This window comes from Oncorhynchus mykiss, chromosome 32 (assembly GCF_013265735.2).
Source record: "Oncorhynchus mykiss isolate Arlee chromosome 32, USDA_OmykA_1.1, whole genome shotgun sequence".
Taxonomy (NCBI): Eukaryota; Metazoa; Chordata; class Actinopteri; order Salmoniformes; family Salmonidae; genus Oncorhynchus; species Oncorhynchus mykiss.
This window is the reverse complement of record NC_050572.1, coordinates 11,660,239-11,679,913: the sequence shown is the minus strand read 5'-3', so window position 1 is coordinate 11,679,913 and position 19,675 is coordinate 11,660,239. Positions and strand designations below refer to the sequence as shown.

The 19,675-nt window shown below is 44.5% G+C and overlaps 1 protein-coding gene across 1 annotated transcript in view; it reads right to left on the bottom strand.

Annotated features, from left to right (window-relative positions):
• The window catches only part of LOC110487927 (zinc finger protein 704), a 78,814-nt gene extending 62,900 nt beyond the window's left edge, over window positions 1-15,914 (bottom strand). The window contains exons 1-2 of the mRNA XM_021559844.2: window positions 15,116-15,914; window positions 999-1,234 (exon numbers count right to left, since the gene is read on the bottom strand). Coding sequence (XP_021415519.2) covers window positions 999-1,234; window positions 15,116-15,376 — 497 coding nt within the window. The 5' untranslated portion in view covers window positions 15,377-15,914. The remainder of the gene's footprint in view (window positions 1-998; window positions 1,235-15,115) is intronic.
• Between the last annotated feature and the right edge of the window lie 3,761 nt (window positions 15,915-19,675).

Genomic DNA, 19,675 nt, shown 5'->3' with positions numbered 1-19,675 from the left:
GGTTCTTGTTCAACTGTTACCATGCACCTGCAAAGAGATTGCTCAGATGTGCGAGTTCCTTGTGAATTTTTTTTTTTTTTTTTAATAAACCGCTTGTGAAATCAATGTGGTACAAACATGGCAATTCACAATACTGATCATCTATAAAGCTACAATCCTTGGGCTGAGGATGAGGACAACATTATTAAATAGCTTTAATGCTGCAATGCCTTATGAATCTATTTGATGTACAGTATATGTATTGAATCACTGCAGTGTAAGGCCTACATGATTGTACACATTAAAGCCATATGCAGATTCCTGTAACAGCACTTTAAAGGTGGCGTATTGTATAGTTTAACAGATTCCTGGGTAATGACCTCAAACCAAAGATCCCTGGGTAATGACCTCAGATCAACAACTGCTGGGTAATGACCTCAAACCAAAGATCCCTGGGTAATGACCTCAGATCAACAACTGCTGGGTAATGACCTCAAACCAAAGATCCCTGGGTAATGACCTCAAACCAAAGATCCCTTGGTAATGACCTCAAACCAAAGATCCCTGGGTAATGACCTCAGATCAACAACTGCTGGGTAATGACCTCAAACCAAAGATCCCTGGGTAATGACCTCAAACCAAACATCCTTGAGGAATGACTGCAATCAATCAAACACCAATCTTACAATACTCCCTGACTACAGGTAGAAAGAAGTTGAACTTGCGCACCCAACGAGACACACACACACACACACACACACACACACACACACAGTGAAATGGCTAGCTATTTAGCGGTCGTGGTTATGCTACTTCATGAGCGTGGATGTGTTCTGAGGGTCCCTGTGTTCTGAGGGTCCCTGTGTTCTGAGGGTCCCTGTGTTCTGAGGGTCCCTGTGTTCTGAGGGTCATCCAGTAAGGGACAGTGACAGGAATAGAAGATACACTGTTACACACACACACACACACGCGCCCTATCAATGTATCCATCCACCCACCACACACACAGTCTGTCGTACCTGACGTTGGGCACATCGATGCTGGATGACACTACGTTGCGTTTCTGCTCCAGCAGGGAGACAGAGCGGGTGTGGTCCCTCTCTGGACCCTCAAGGGGGCGCCCCGTCCTCCTACCGTCTGCTCCCCGCTCCCCCTTCAACGCCTCTGGGCTCAGGGAGTTGGCCTCCCCCTTCTGGGCCTCCATGGTCTGGCTCTGCAGAGGAGCCCCGTTCCCCCGGCCGTTCCAGACGCTCTGCTGCAGAGGGATACAGGTATGACTGGGTTACTACAGAGACATGTACAGTAGGCTGACTCGTAAAGACTGGGACTCTGGGAGTAAAGATCACCCTACATTTTAACCACCCAGTCCCTGCTTTTCATTGGATAGGCATATAGTAGCCTATGTGCCATTTGGTACAGCCTTAACCACAATGCAGTGCACACACACTCATTCTAGCTAATACTCACGCTTCCAGACAGTTTGTAGTGTTGCTAGTGTTGAGCTGACAACAGGATGTACGTTAATGAGTCTTTCACTTTTAAAATGTGGGATTTATTTTTTGTGCTTCCACAGACATCACCCGCGCATCCCGTAAAGGCGGAGGTATTGCTAACAAATACGCTAGCAAATTTCAATTTATAAAAATAAAAAAATGACTACATTTTCGTCTTCTGAGCTTCTAGGCATGAAATCTATGCAGCCTACACAATCACTTTCATAGCCACTGTTTACAGGCCTCCTGGGTCGTAGACAGCGTTCCTCACTGAGTTCCCTGAATTCCTATCAGACCTTGTAGTCATGGTAGATATAAAAACAATTGTGACTTTAATATTCACATGGAAAAGTCCACAGACCCACTCCAAAAGGCTTTCGGAGCCATCATCGACTCAGTGGGTTTGTCCAACATGTCTCCAGACCTACTCACTGCCAGTCATCCTCTGGACCTAGTTTTGTCGCGTGGAATAAATATTGTGGATCTTAATGTTTTTCCTCATAATCCTGGACTATCGGACCACCATTTTATTATGTTTGCAATCGCAACAAATAATCTGTTCAGACCCCAACCAAGGATCATCAAAAGCTGTGCTATAAATTCTCAGACAACCCAAAGATTTCTAGATGCCCTTCCAGACTCCCTTCACCCCCCCCCCAAGGACATCAGAGTACAAAAATCAGTTTACCACCTAACTGAGGAACTAAATGTAACATTGCGTAATACCCTAGATGCAGTCGCACCCCTAAAAACAAAAAACATTTGTCCTAAGAACTTTGCTCCCTGGTACACAGAAAATACCTGAGCCCTGAAGCAAGCTTCCAGAAAATTGGAACGGAAATGGCGCTACACCAAACTGGAAGTCTTCCAATTAGCATGGAAAGACAGTACCGTGCAGTATCGAAGAGACCTCACTGCTGCTCGATCATCCTATTTTTCCAACTTAATTGAGGAGAATAAGAACAATCAAAAATGTATTTTAGATTCTGTCGCAAAGCTAACTAAAAAGCAGCATTCCACAAGAGAGGACGGCTTTCACTTCGGCAGTGATAAATTCATTGACATCTTGGACGAAAAGACCATGACTCCTCCATAAACCTGCGTATTTCTCCAAAGCTCATTTGTCCTGAGTCTGCACAACACTGCCAGGACCTATGATCAAAGGAGACACTCAAGTATTTTAATACGATATCTCTTGACACCTTGATGAAAATAGTATTGGCCTCTAAACCTTCCAAGCTGCATACTGGATCCTATTCCAACTAAACTACTGAAAGTAGAGGTCGGCCGATTATGATTTTTCAACGCCTATACCGATACCGATTATTGGAAGACCAAAAAAGCCGATACCGATTACTCTGACAATTTTTTATTGATTTGTAATAATGACAATTACAACAATACTGAATGAACACTTATTTTAACTTTATTTAATACATCAATAAAATCAATTTAGCCTCAAGTAAATAATGAAACATGTTCGATTTGATTTAAATAATGCAAAAACAAAGTGTTGGAGAAGAAAGTAAAAGTGCAATATGTGCCATGTAAGAAAGCTAACGTTTAAGTTCCTTGATCAGAACATGAGAACATATGAAAGCCGGTGGTTCCTTTTAACATGAGTCTTCAATATTTTAAATTTTTATTTTACCTTTATTTAACTAGGCAAGTCAGTTAAGAACAAATTCTTATTTTCAATGACGGCCTAGTAACAGTGGGTTAACTGCCTGTTCAGGGGCAGAACGACTAGTCCAACGCTCTAACCACTAGGCTACCCTGCCGCCCCCATATTCCCATATTCCCAGGTAAGAAGTTTTAGGTTGTAGTTATTATAGGAATTATAGGACTATTTCCCTCTATACCATTTGTATTTCATTAACCTTTGACTATTGGATGTTCTTATAGGCACTTTAGTATTGCCAGTGTAACAGTATAGCTTCCGTCCCTCTCCTCGCTCCTCCCTGGGCTCGAACCAGCAACACAACGACAACAGCCACCATCGAAGCAGCGTTACCCATGCAGAACAAGGGGAACAACTACTAGAAGGCTCAGACCGAGTGACGTTTGAAACGCTATTAGCGCGTGCTAACTAGCTAGCCATTTCACTTCGGTCACACCAGCCTCATCTCGGGAGTTGATAGGCTTGAAGTCATAAACAGCGCAATGCTTGATGCACAATGAAGAGCTGCTGGCAAAACGCACGAAAGTGCTGTTTGAATTAATGTTTACGTGCCTGCTTCTGCCTACCACCGCTCAGTCAGATACTAGATAATATCTAGTAATATCATCAACCATGTGTAGTTAACTAGTGATTATGATAGATTGTTTTTTATAAGTTAAGTTTAATGCTAGCTAGCAACTTACCTTGGCTTACAGCATTCGCGTAACAGGCAAACTCCCTGTGGAGTGCAACAAGAGAGAGGCAGGTCGTTATTGCGTTGGACTAGTTAACTGTAAGGTTGCAAGATTGGATCCCCCGAGCTGACAAGGTGAACTCTGTCGTTCTGCCCCTGAACGAGGCAGTTAACTCACTGTTCCTAGGCCGTCATTGAAAATAAGAAGCTGTTCTTAACTGACTTGCCTTAGTTAAATAAAGGTATATAAAAAATACAAAAATCGGCGCCCAAAAAATATTGAAAACTTGAAATCGGCCCTAATTAAATCGGCCATTCCGATTAATAGGTCGACCTCTAACTGAAAGAGCTGCTTCCTGTGCTTGGCCCTCCTTTGTTGAACATAATAAATGCCTCCCTATCCACCGGATGTGTACCAAACTCACTAAAAGTGGCAGTGGCACTCTTGAAAAAGCCAAACCATGACCCAGAAAATATAAAAAATGAATTGGCCTATCTCGAATCTCCCATTCCTCTCAAAAGTTTTTGAAAAAGCTGTTGCACAGCAACTCACTGCTTTTCTGAAGAAAAACAATGTATACGAAATGCTTCAGTCTGGTTTTAAACCCCATCATGGCACTGAGACTGCACTTGTGAAAGGTGGTAAATGACCTTTTAATGGCGTCAGACCAAGGTTCTACATCTGTCCTCGTTCTCCTAGACCTTGTGTTGCTTTTGTTACCATCAATCACCATTCTTTTGGAGAGATTGGAAACCCAAATCGGTCTACACGGACAAGTTCAGATCTTATCTGTCGGAAAGATATCAGTTTATCTCTGTGGATGTTTTGTCCTCTGACAAATCAACTGTAAGTTTCAGTGTTCCTCAATGTTCCATTTTTGGACCACTATTGTTTTCACTATATATTTTACCTCTTGGTGATGTCATTTGGAAACATAATGTTAACTTTGACTGCTTCGCGGACAATACACAGCTGTACATTTTGATGAAACACGGTGAAGCCCCAAAATTGCCCTCCCTGGAAGTCTGTGTTTCAGACATAAGGAAGTGGATGGTGGCAAATGCTTAACTTTTAAACGGACAAAAAAGAGATACTAGTTCTAGGTCCCAAAAAACAAAGAGGTCTGCTGTTGGATCTGACAATTTTGATGGTTGTACAGTTGTCTGAAAAAAAAACTGAAGGACCTCGGCGTTACTCTGGACCCTGATCTCTCTTTTGACGAACATATCAAGACTGTTTCAAGTACAGCTTTTTTCCATCTATGTAACATTGCAAAAATCAGAAACTTTCTGTCCAAAAATTATGCAGAAAAATGTATCCATGCTTTTGTCACTTCTAGATTAGACTACTGCAATGCTCTACTTTCCGGCTACCCGGATAAAGCACTAAATAAACTTCAGTTAGTGCTAAACACGGCTGCTGAGATTCCTGACTAGAACCAAAACATTTGATCATATTACTCCAGTGGTAGCCTCCCTACACTGGCTTCCCGTTAAGGCAAGGGCTGACTTCAAGGTTTTACTGCTAACCTACAAAGCATTACATGGGCTTGCTCCTACCCATCTCTCCGATTTGGTCCTGCCGTACATACCTACACGTACGCTACGGTCACAAGACGCAGGCCTCCTAATTGTCTCTAGAATTTCTAAGCAAACAGCAGGAAGCCGGGCTTTCTCCTATAGAGCTCAATTTTTATGGAATGGTCTGTCTACCCATGTGAGAGACACAGACTCTGCCTCGACCTTTAAATCTTTATTGAAGACTCATCTCTTCAGTCCGTCCTATGATTGAGTGTCGTCTGGCCCAGGGGTGTGAAGGTGAACAGAAAGGCACTAGAGTGACGAACCACCCTTGCTGTCTCTGCCTGGCCGGTTCCCCACTCTCCACTGGGATTTTCTGCCCTTACCCTATTATGGGGGCTGAGTCACTGGCTTACTGGTGCTCTTTCATGCCGTCCCTAGGAGGGGTGCGTCACTTGAGTGGGTTGAGTCACTGACATGATCTTCCTGTCTGGGTTGGCACCCCCCTCGGGTTCGTGCCGTGAGGGAGATCTTCGTGGGCTATACTCGGCCTTGTCTCAGGATAGTAAGTTGATGTTCTGAAGATATCCCTCTAGTGGTGTGGGGGCTGTGTTTTGGAAAAGTGGGTGGGGTTATATTCTTCCTGGTTGGCCTTGTCCGGGGGGTATCATCGAACAGGGCCAGTGTCTCCCGACTCCTCCTGTCTCAGCCTCCATTATCTATGCTGCAATAGTTTATGTGTCGGGGGACTATGATTGGTCTGTCATATCTGGAGTATTTATCCGGTCTTATCCGCTGTCCTGAGTGAATTTAAATATGCTCCCTCTAACTCTCTCTCTTCTCTTGGAGGACCTGAGCCCTAGGACCATGCCTCAGGACTACCTGGCCTGATGACTCCTTGCTGTCCCCAGTCCACCCCAGTCCACCTGCTGCTGCTCCAGTTTCTGTTCACCAGACGTGCTACCTTGTCCCGGGCCTACTGCTTTCGACCCTCTCTCTCTACTGCGCCTGCTGTCTCTAACTCTGAATGATCGGCCGTGAAAAGCCAACTGACATTTACTCCTGAGGTGCTGACCTGTTCCACCCTCGACAACCACTGTGATTATTATTATTTCACCCTGCTGGTCATCTATGAACATTTGAACATCTTGGCCATGTTCTGTTATAATCTCCACCCGGCCCAGCCATAAGAGGACTGGCCACCCCTCAGAGCCTGGTTCCTCTAAGTTTCTTCCTAGGTTCCCACCTTTCTAGGGAGTTTTTCCTAGCCACCGTGCTTCTACATCTGCATTGCTTGCTGTTTGGGGTTTTAGGCTGGGTTTCTGTATAAGTACTTTGTGACATCGGCTGATGTAAAAAGGGCTTTATAAATACATTTGATTGATTGATTGATTGATTGGCATAGGCAATAACTGCTTCCACAGACACATAGGCCTCTGGAGGCTATAACTGCTACATGACTGATTACAACACCTCAAGGTATTGACTTTGGGGCAGTAAACAGAATCTAGATGGAGTCAGTCCGCTTCGTTTGTGTGAAGGTGGCTGCTCTAGTTGACTGACTGGCTAGTGCAGTGCTCCAGTTGACTGACTGGCTAGTGCAGTGCTCCAGTTGACTGACTGGCTAGTGCAGTGCTCCAGTTGACTGACTGGCTAGTGCAGTGCTCCAGTTGACTGACTGGCTAGTGCAGTGCTCCAGTTGACTGACCGGCTAGTGCAGTGCTCCAGTTGACTGACCGGCTAGTGCAGTGCTCCAGTTGACTGACTGGCTAGTGCAGTGCTCCAGTTGACTGACCGGCTAGTGCAGTGCTCCAGTTGACTGACTGGCTAGTGCAGTGCTCCAGTTGACTGACTGGCTAGTGCAGTGCTCCAGTTGACTGACTGGCTAGTGCAGTGCTCCAGTTGACTGACTGGCTAGTGCAGTGCTCCAGTTGACTGACTGGCTAGTGCAGTGCTCCAGTTGACTGACTGGCTAGTGCAGTGCTCCAGTTGACTGACTGGCTAGTGCAGTGCTCCAGTTGACTGACTGGCTAGTGCAGTGCTCCAGTTGACTGACTGGCTAGTGCAGTGCTCCAGTTGACTGACTGGCTAGTGCAGTGCTCCAGTTGACTGACTGGCTAGTGCACTGCTCCAGTGGTGACGACAGGGCATTTGTTTTTGCATAAGAAAGCATCTCCCTTGACATTCTGGAAACAACTACCCGCAGTAACAATAATGTGAGGCAAAGCACAATGCAGCACTTCCACTTGCTACTAAACAACTCAGCTGGGCACAGTAATAGTGTGTATACACACACACAGTTGTCTTTGTGCGGCTGTTAGTAAAGACATCAACCATCCGGATGTGCACGCTGAACACACACACACCACCCAGAGGGTTGAAGGAGAAGCCAGGAAGAGAGGCCAGGAAGAGAGGATGGGGTCCACATGGCTAAGTGCACCAGCAGAGGGTTGAAGGAGAGGTCAGGAGGAGAGGTCAGGAGGAGAAAGTTAGGTTCACATGGCTAAGTGCACCAGCAGAGGGTTGAAGGAGAGGCCAGTAAGAGAGACCCAGGAAAAGAGCACAAGAAGTGAGGCCAGGAGGAGAGGACTACAGGAGAGGACAGAGGAGAGGTCAGGAGGAGAGGACAGGAGGAGAGGCCAGGAGGAGAGGACAGAAGGAGAGGCCAGGAGGAGAAGGTGAGGTCCACATGGCTAAGTGCACCAGCAGAGGGTTGAAGGAGAGGCCAGGAGGAGAGGACAGAGGAGAGGCCAGGAGGAGAAGGTGAGGTTCACATGGCTAAGTGCACCAGCAGAGGGTTGAAGGAGAGGCCAGGAGGAGAGGCCAGGAGGAGAGGCCAGGAGGAGAAGGTGAGGTCCACATGGCTAAGTGCATCAGCAGAGGGTTGAAGGACAATACGCCCAGACAGCCTTACAGTGGGATCGAGATCATTTCCAAAACACACTGGAACACGATTATCTCTCAACTGGAGAAAACTACAGGCAACACCCAGTCAATTGAAAGCACATTAAACAAAAGATTTGCTGTTACCCTGACCAGTTATTTGACTATAACCAAAACAATCTCTATTGCTTCCTTTCACAACCATATGAATGATCATATTTCATGCAGACAAATCGACCATAAAGTGTGAGTTGAGTTGCATGTGTCGGTAAGAGTTGAGTGTGGGGTTATTGTGGCTTGCTGCTCTTAAATTCAGTCGATTAATAATGTAAGTTATTTAACAAGCACGCACACACACACACACACACACACACACACACACACACATATAAACACACACACACACCCACATACAACTTTGAACAGGTTTCAAATGTACTTAGATTAAGGAGGTCAAATATTAGGAATGTGTCCCCTTTCAAGACGGTAGGATACGTATCTAGATACGTGGGCTCCGATACGATACGTTTTAGTTTGAAACGATTCGGTGCGATTCTGCTTGATTAGAGCACGAATCGATTCGGTTTGATTAGAGCACGAATCGATTCGGTTTGATTAGAGCACGAATCGATTCTGCTTGATTAGAGCACGAATCGATTCGGTTTGATTAGAGCACGAATCGATTCGGTTTGATTAGAGGGACGAATCGATTCTGTTTGATTAGAGGGACGAATCGATTCTGTTTGATTAGAGCACGGATCGATGAGATTCATTTCAATGCGATACTATTTGATGTACTGACATTTGCTGCATAAACACATTCATTTTCAATTTAAATTCTGCTGCAGCCCGTGTGTGTGTGTGTGTGTGTGTGTGTGTGTGTGTGTGTGTGTGTGTGTGTGTGTGTGTGTGTGTGTGTGTGTGTGTGTGTGTGTGTGTAAAAATAATGTCTGTCTATGGTGTGTATACTAATGTCGGCACCTGATCTGAGCCACAAGGGAGACTAGGCATCTACCACCCCTGTACCACTATCAAATTAGGGGGGCAATGTAACTTGTTTTCTTGTTAGCGCACTTTGGTTTTCAAAATCACCTGACCCACTAATGAATTTCTTTTTTTTTTATACAGATTAATTGTTTGCACTATTAACGTAGCAATATTTAGCATTTACAAATGAACTATGACATAGCCAATGAATACATAGCAAAACTATGGATTTCACCCCCCCCCTCCCCCATCTCAAAATCGAATGGTTTTGACCGTTTAGAAGTTTAGTGAGCTTCTTTTCTCCTCCTGCTTTGACCATGGGCCTCGCAAAGTGATTGCTGTCCTCGTTATGAAATGACCATTCATTGTTATGAAATTCTCTCAGCCTCGTGACAAAATGTGTAGAAAGAAAAAAAAAGATCTTTAAAAACTGCAACATTGTCTCTTAGCCTCATACCAAAATGTGTAGAATAGCATTATAAAACTGCACATTGGAGATCGGTGCCCCAGGGCCCCAAATGTGGTAGTCCGGCTCTGGATATCTAAAATGACCATGTACACTGATTGTTTCAAGCAAAACTACAACAACTGTTGCTGATGGTGAACCTGAACAATGGAAATAAAATCCATCCGTTCAGCAGGTAGCCTAAAGCCAGATCAGAGTTGTGTCTCCGCTAGCTTAGCTTACTTTCATTCCAGTGAAACACCATTTTCAACAGCGCATTGTTAACAATAAACTTAATGACTTGTAGATCAATGACTGTCAACGCAGGTACATGCAGTTCTACACTGAAGAGGAGGATGTGTCAGTTGTCACAAAAGATAAGATGTATTTTCAGAAAGAAAGTAATATGAGCAAATCATTTCAGTGAATCTGCGATTTGTAACGTTACAAATCGATTCTCTGACAAAGCATGCTACATTTGGATGGGTTTGAGGTCCGGGGACTGATGCAGTCACATCTTAAAGATTTGAACTGGCAAACGATGCGTAGGCCTATCAGTGAATCGTTATATATATATATATATATAATTATAAAATATTATAAATGATAAAATATGGATTATTCTCTATAACAACCTGGCTGAGCAGACTTCAACGGGGTGAGAAAGCCTTTCTGAAAACAGGACTTGAGTCACACAAGATAAATGATCTGTACTAAGAGAAAGATTTGCTGTTACCCTGACCAGTTATTTGACTATAACCAAAACAATCTCTATTGCTTCCTTTCACAACCATATGAATGATCATATTTCATGCAGACAAATCGACCATAAAGTGTGAGTTGAGTTGCATGTGTCGGTAAGAGTTGAGTGTGGGGTTATTGTGGCTTGCTGCTCTTAAATTCAGTCGATTAATAATGTAAGTTATTTAACAAGCACGCACACACACACACACACACACACACACACACACACACACACACACACACACACACACACACACACCCCTTTAGTAGGCCAAAGGTAAAGATGATTTTATGCATCATAAATTGTCAATAGCTCAGGAGTTATGGTAGACTTCATCCTAATGGGATTTGTTCAACTCATGTGCTGTATTGTTCACACAGAGATATTTTATCAAATGTATTCAGATTAAACTTTCATCAAATAGCCCATAGGCCTACAGTGCTATTCGAGGATTGAAATCTTGGAAACAGCTATATTTGTAGAATACAGTAGATGTACATGGATAAAGTTAGGGACAGGCTGTGTGTACATACATACAGTCAACAATGTACCTAATGGAGGGCTTTGCTCCAAGGTAAAGACAAAAAAAAGACTTGCTTACATAGCAAGCCAGAGCATTCAATATTATTACAGTATAATGAACATGCTATGTTACTACAGCTGAACCACCGTAGCCTGAACACAACACGGGTCTGGGGAAACGGACCACAGTAACTACGCAGTAATTGATTGGTTTAAAACACTCAATGTGTCTGGTGCTGTAGCCTAGTGAGCCGTGTTGATCTCATTCCCCGAACCATCACATCACTGCGGCTTACGACACCCAAATGCAACAACAGTCAGTCAGGATACTGAAGTCCATCTCTATAGGCCACCAACACAAACACAGCAGCCAGTCAGGACACTGATAAGTCCATCTCTATAGGCCACCAATACAAACACAGCAGTAAGTCAGGACACTGATAAGTCCATCTCTATAGGCCACCAATACAAACACAGCAGTAAGTCAGGACACTGATAAGTCCATCTCTATAGGCCACCAACACAAACACAGCAGTAAGTCAGGACACTGATAAGTCCATCTCTATAGGCCACCAACACAAACACAGCAGCCAGTCAGGACACTGATAAGTCCATCTCTATAGGCCACCAACACAAACACAGCAGCCAGTCAGGACACTGATAAGTCCATCTCTAAAGACCAACACAGCAGCCAGTCAGGACACTGATAAGTCCATCTCTATAGGACACCAACACAAACACAGCAGCCAGTCAGGACACTGATAAGTCCATCTCTAAAGACCAACACAGCAGCCAGTCAGGACACTGATAAGTCCATCTCTAAAGACCAACACAGCAGCCAGTCAGGACACTGATAAGTCCATCTCTATAGACCAACACAGCAGCCAGTCAGGACACTGATAAGTCCATCTCTAAAGACCAACACAGCAGCCAGTCAGGACACTGATAAGTCCATCTCTATAGGACACCAACACAAACACAGCAGCCAGTCAGGACACTGATAAGTCCATCTCTAAAGACCAACACAGCAGCCAGTCAGGACACTGATAAGTCCATCTCTAAAGACCAACACAGCAGCCAGTCAGGACACTGATAAGTCCATCTCTATAGACCAACACAGCAGCCAGTCAGGACACTGATAAGTCCATCTCTAAAGACCAACACAGCAGCCAGTCAGGACACTGATAAGTCCATCTCTAAAGACCAACACAGCAGCCAGTCAGGACACTGATAAGTCCATCTCTAAAGACCAACACAGCAGCCAGTCAGGACACTGATAAGTCCATCTCTAAAGACCAACACAGCAGCCAGTCAGGACACTGATAAGTCCATCTCTATAGACCAACACAGCAGCCAGTCAGGACACTGATAAGTCCATCTCTAAAGACCAACACAGCAGCCAGTCAGGACACTGATAAGTCCATCTCTAAAGACCAACACAGCAGCCAGTCAGGACACTGATAAGTCCATCTCTAAAGACCAACACAGCAGCCAGTCAGGACACTGATAAGTCCATCTCTAAAGACCAACACAGCCCTCCTCTGGCAGCGCTCTAAACAGAAAGTACTTGTGTTGATCCCTATCTAAAAGGAAGGAGGGGGAGGCCTTGCCTTGGCTACACTGCCTGGTGAATGCTTTTGGCAGAGGAACACGCCGCACGTCAACCGAACCAGCCTCACTCTCTCTTGCATCTGATTAGCAGCCATCATGAACTAATGTAAACTTGGCCCCGTGTGACATGCAGGCAAACGGTGGCAAACCGACCAATGAGGAGCAGACTGCTGGAGAACAAAGAGTCAGTGACTCCAGCCCGACAGCTTCCAGCCCGACAGCTTCAGTAAGGGACTGATATTAATCAACAACGTCATACGTCTTTATCTCCACCCGTAATGGCACTTGGTCGTCAACACCATACCTTCTTACTCACAACAAGTGGCATTCTCCCACCTCCCCTCCTCCCTCCATCCATCCCCTCCTCCCTTCCTCCCTCTTCTCCTCCCTCCATCCATCCATCCCCTCCTCCCTTCCTCCCTCTTCTCCTCCCTCCATCCATCCTCTCCTCCATCCAGCCACCCCCTCCTCCCAACAGCCATCCCCTCCTCCCTATTCTCCTCAGTCCATCCAGCCACCCCCTCCTCCCAACAGCCATCCCCTCCCACCCACCCATCCCCTCCTCCCTCCCACCCTCATCCATCCATCCATCCCCTCCCTCCATCCATCCCCTCCTCCCTCCATCCCCTCCTCCTTCTCTCACAACAACAAGTGAACAATTGGCATTCTCCCACCCACCCCTCCTCCATCCATCCCCTCCATGCCCTCCTCCTTCCCTCACAACAAGTCAACAAGTGGCTATCCCCCCCTCCTCCCCAAAAGCATGGTGATTATTTGACATTCTGGGCATCTAGCCAGAGCTCCAGATTCTTCTCTGAGCCACGCTCTGTTACTATGGCTGCTACAGCAGCTGCTTTCTGGGCGATGTGATCATCTTCAGTTACACATCTCTCACACCTCCTTCCGCCCTCCTCGCCTCTGCCCCATGATTCTGTCCACATCTTGTCTTTCAACATTATGGAGACTGACAGGGTTGTGTTCGAGACCAGACCAAGACCGGAGACCTGTTTGATTGAGTGTGTGGACAGCTGTCTTTTATACAGGTAACGAGTTCAAACAGGTGCAGTTAATACAGGTAACGAGTGGAGAACAGCAGGGCTTCTTAAAGAAATACTAACAGGTCTGTGAGAGCCGGAATTCTTACTGGTTGGTAGGTGATCAAATACTTATGTCATGCAATAAAATGCAAATTAATTACTTAAAAATCATACAATGTGATTTTCTGGATTTTTGTTTTAGATTCCGTCTCTCACAGTTGAAGTGTACCTATGATTTAAAAAAATTACAGACCTCTACATGCTTTGTAAGTAGGAAAACCTGCAAAATCGGCAGTGTATCAAATACTTGTTCTCCCCACTGTGTGTGTGTGTGTGTGTATATATATATATATATATATATATATATATAAATAAGTTGATTAATCGGTATCATCTTTTTTTGGTCCTCCAATAATCGGTATCAGCGTTGAAAAATCATAATCGTCGCCTCTAATATGAATACAGGCACTACGACATCTTGCATTTCTGTCGTTCCATGATGAAGATATAATACTTGAATTTGTTGGTATCCATATGCCTGTTTCGTTCACTGTGCATTCCAGTGACTGAACATGCTTGGATCAATCCCCAAATACGTATTTATAGGCTACATTCACAATAACACAAGATACATGATATCATAATCCTGCTTGTTATCCTCTTAAATATATCACACCTCTTAAATATATCACAACGCATCACAGTATATTATTTAAAAACGCAGTGTTATCCAACAGCCCCATGCATTCCCCTCTCATAATAGGAGCTGTTTTCCTAGTAGTTGTTGGTCATAAGGAACCGCCAGGCAGGCAACTGCTTACCAGACCATCTTTGTTGTGAAACCATTAAGACACCGTCAGGCTGGAACTTTCAAATGCAGGCAATTAGGTTACTCTCATATCAAGAAAAAAAGCACATTGATATGTAGGAAGACAACGTCCAACCCAGCGTGGCATAAAATATGACATATGCTATTTTATTCTAAATTAGTTATCCTACAATTGAACAAAAGTATTATTTCAATGCAATGACAGGTCAATGCTGATGAATTGCCGTTGTGTACAATCTGGGACCGGTTTATTACATCAACGCTACAGAGCGTGTGTTGTTTGCCTCGGCTACCCACCCACTAGATAGGTCATGTAAACACTGCGCTGGCCCTAACATAATCATTCAACGGGAACCCCTTTGTCCTCCTGTGTGTGATGCTAAATATGTTGACAGTCCATTGTTAACATTCAATCAGCACCATAACAGAAAGAAAATCACCTGGATTATTCTGGTTGTGTTACTGTCTGCCCATCATTGAAATGGCTTGTTGCAGCGGCAGACAATGCGTGTAACACTTGTTTCACTGTAAAGTCTACTACACCTGTTGTAGTCCGCGCATGTGACCAATAAAATGGTATTTGATCAAATGTTCCCGTTCTATCTGTGCACGAAGCGATTAAACGCTGCAAAACACCGCTGCACAACAATAACAGCCATCTCCCCGGCCACACACACACACGCACACACACACACACAGTCACCCACACCTTCAAGCTCGATCTGAGCGGTCCTTTCGCAGTCGTTTGGTTGAAGCCCACCGCTATCTCGTCCTCTGAGAATTCTTTCAGACTTCCGTCTTGCATTAACACCATGTAGACATTACGCCGGGGTCCGGTTGAAACGTCTCTGTTTTCCTGCTGCTTGACAGCCTGAACCAGTCCTGACAACGGAGCCCCGTCCCCTGTCGGACTCGGCGTAAACACCCGGCTCCCCAGGATCGAACGCTTTACCAAACGCCTCGTATGCATAGCGGTAAATGTTTAACACCGAATTAGAAGCGGTAAATATCTATCGATGGACGTCGAATTAGCTAAAATTGATACTGTAAACACGGACATTAAAACACAACACCGAAGCGGATAGACTATACTCTGCTGCTACCACGGTTCAAAACGAATGATATTCGAAAGCACGAATATGTGTAGGAAAAGCAACAAGCACCGATTAAGGAATGCATGAAAGCGAATCATTCCCCGCCAAAATAACCTCTTCAACCGACCGGCTTTCGATCTTTCTTCGTTCGATCTGTTTGTTTTCCTGACTGTCCCCGCTAAACTCACGAGAAAGCACAAAAAGACGGAACAGCCAAACATTCTCGGACCGACAATGACATTTGTACAGCAATCTTTAAACCCAACAAAATGGCTTTGCCAATATACAAACAAAGCGATAAATGTTGGTCTACCCGAAATATAATTCAAATTTCACACATATTGTACACTGGTTTTCCGTCTGACAGGATGAAATTTGCTGAAATAGCCGCGTAAAGTGACTCCGGATCCAGATTTGAGAAAATCCAGTTCGTAGCCGAATGCCAGGAGCCAGCGTCTGTACCGGCGGAATGCTGCCTATAAACATGTGCGGTCCAGCGGCCGACTCCAGCTCCCATTGGTCCACAGAGCACACGCCTCCAATGGGCTACGCTCCCTTTTCTGTGTCAGTTTCGCTCCAACAGAAGGTAAATGAATCCGGAAAGGATGCTCCATTCAAAACAATGACGCAAGGATGGAGAGAAGAGGAGAAAAGGAGGAGGGAGGGGTTAGATGAGAGGAGAAAAAGAGGGAGAATCTAGTGAAAATAAAAACTTAAACCAGCCAGGCTCGGTATGGATTATTGAGAAGCCAGTGCTACTATGTCTCTATCAATCGTTTTGAAAGCAAATCTAAGCCCTGTATATTTCTGTACACTTGGCTTAGCTTACATAAAGTGTTATTTTAGGAGCTATGAAAGCCATTATGTAAAAGCATTGCTCCTGGATCTATAAGGCATCCGGTAATCAACCAAATCAATCAAATGTATTTCTGAAGCCCTTTTTACATCAGACAATGTCACAAAGTGTTTTTTTTACCTGTATTTAACCAGGTAGGCCAGTTGAGAACAAGTTTTCATTTACAACTGCGACCTGGCCAAGATAAAGCAAAGCAGTGCGACACAAACAACAACACAGAGTTACACACAAACAAACGTACAGTCAATAACACAATACAAAAGTCTACATGCAGTGTGTACAAATTACATTTCTATACAGAAAACCAGCCTAAAACCCCAAACAGCTAGCAATGCAGATGTAGAGGCACATCTGTTGTTTTCGGCGCATGTTGTATCCGGCGCACGTGACAAATAAACTTTGATTTGATTTGATTGTGGCTAGGGAAAACTCCCCTAGAGAGGAACCAGGCTATGAGGGGTGGCCAGTCCTCTTCTGGCTGTGCCTGGTGGAGATTATAACAGAACATGGGCAAGATGTTCAAATGTTTATAGATGACCAGCAGGGTCAAACAATAATAAAGTCATTCATTTGATGATGACTATCAGAAAAATGGGTCAGAAATCTTTCCATTGCCATAGTCACACAAAATCAAGCCTATCCAACTGAGCTACAACACTAACTGGTTGCACTTTATAAGGCACTGTTTCAACTGGGTAGGCTAAGAAGCCAACTAAAGAGAATACCTGATATATGTGGACACCCCTTCAAATTAGTGGATTTGGCTATTTCAGCCATACCAGGTACTGACACAGCACACCCCCATGCAATCTCCTTAGTAAACATTGGCAGTAGAATGGCCTTACTGAAGAGATCAGTGACTTGCAATGTGGCACCATCATAGGATGCCACCGTTCCAACTATTTCTGCCCTGCTAGAGCAGGTCAACTGTAAGTGCTGTTATTGTGAAGTGGAAACGTCTAGGAGCAACAACGGCTCAGCCGCAAAGTGGTAGGCCACACAGACTCACAGAACGGGACCGTAGAGTGCTGAAGCATGTAGCGCGTAAAAATCACCTAACCTCGGTTGCAACACTCACTACCCAGTTCCAAACTGCATCTAGGAGAAATATCAGCACAAGAACTGTTCGTCGGGAGCTTCATGAAATGGGTTTCCATGGCCGAGCAGCCGTACACAAGCCTAAGATCCCCATGCGCAATGCCAAGCGTGGTGTAAAGCTCGCCACCATTGGACTCTGGAGCAGTGGAAATGCGTTCTCCGGAGTGATGAATCACGGGTCGCCATCTGGCAGTATAACGAACGAAACTGGGTTTGGCGGTTTCCAAGAGAACACTATCTGCCCGAATGCATAGTGCCAACTGTAAATTTTGGTGGAGGAGGAATAATGGTCTGTTTTTTTATGGTTCGGGCCCCTTAGTTCCAGTGACGATTCTGTGCTTCCATCTTTGTGGCAACAGTTCGGGGAAGGCCCTTTCCTGTTTTAGTATGACAATGTCCCCGTGCACAAAGAGAGGTCCATACAGAAATGGTTTGTCAAGATCGGTGTGGAAGAACTTAACATCTTGACAGGCCTTCACAGAACCCTGACCTCAACCCTATCCTAACACCTTTGGGATGAATTGGAATGCCGACTGCGAACCAGGCCTAATCGCCCAACATCAGCGCACGACCTCACTAATGCTCTTGAGGCTGAATGGAAGCAAGTCCCCATAGCAATGTTCCAACATCTAGTGGAAAGCCTTCCCAGAAGAGTGGAGGCAGGGGGGGGGGGGGGGGGTTGGAATGATTTTGGAATGAGATGTTCTGGTGTCCACATACTAACAGAACATGGGCAAGCGGTCATGTAGTGAAGTACAAGTGGGGTCTAGCGGTGCTTTGGATATTTCCCTCTCAATTCCTCAGAATGTGTAGGCCTGCTGTGAAATCAAAGTGCTACCTAGTGTAATACTTCTCCCTCTTTTGGTCAGAGTAGGCCTAACACCCTTTCCACCCAGATAAAAACCCAGATAAAACTATTTTGCTTTGTAATAATGCTGCATCTGAGCCTGTTTTACAGCTAACATGACGAACCAGACTTACAAACAATAAATGCAATACTGTTGCAAATAGCCAGTCAATGTAGCAACTTAAATGTGTAAAAACACCATTCTCTTCTGCAAGCTTTCTTCATGAATAAAAAAAAAACACATACTTGTTATATATGTTTTAATATTTTCCATTTATGGTCATAAAATATTTACATGCATACACAGGAAGCCAGACGGAATCTTATGACAGATGTGCTCATAACTGCCAAAGAAAGCATTGCTCTGGATGTATCCCAAATGACAACCGATTCCCTATGCCTGTATAGTGCACTATTTTTGACCAGAGCCCGAAGTAGCGCACCACATAGGCAATAGGGTGCCATTTGGGAGACAATCACCACAATGAAAGATGATGGTAAGGAATTCTCTGCTGCTTGTTGAGAATGCATTGTCTCATTATTAGAGTGCGCTGAATGAGAGGGTGCTATATCTCATTATTACAGTGGGCTGAATGAGAGGGTGCTATGCCTCATTATTAGAGTGAGCTGAATGAGAGGTTGCCATGCCTCATTATTAGAGTGGGCTGAATGAGAGTGTGCTATGCCTCATTATTAGAGTGGGCTGAATGAGAGGGTGCCATGCCTCATTATTAGAGTGGGCTCGATACTACCCCCACCTCCCCCTAACCCACTCACCTATCAGAGCGTGTGTGTGTGTGTGTTTGGTACCGCTGGTTTTGAGATTCGGCACTAATGCTCCTCTCTGACAGACCTTTTGTTATGGCATTTCTAGCGACACTATTATGTTTTAATGCTGGCATTCCCCTGCTCCATGAACTAATCTGAAATCTGGACGGAAGACCATGTATCATGTTATTTCATTCAAGTTAATCACAAAGACAATTACTCTATAAAATGTGTGTAAATGTAGTGTGTTGGGAAGGCACCTGCTTTTCTCTCTTACTGAAATGTATATCATCTTTAATGCACATTTATCAATTGTGGCTAATTTAAAGGGGTCAGTCCTTTCTCTTCTTATTGAATATCATTCATGAATCTAATATCAGTCAACCTGGGTGCTGGATTTGTCGTCAACAAGCTTATACAAACTCAAACATGTTTAATGAAATATGCACTCACTCACTCTGCGTACAACAATAATGTCCAATATTGAGATAACAGAGAAATGGGATGGAAAATAGGCTAATATCAGTGTTTTTCTGTCGAACGTAGATATCATCAATGCAATAGCTACTTATTCACAGTCAGAATTTACTCGCTTAGTCTGAAAAT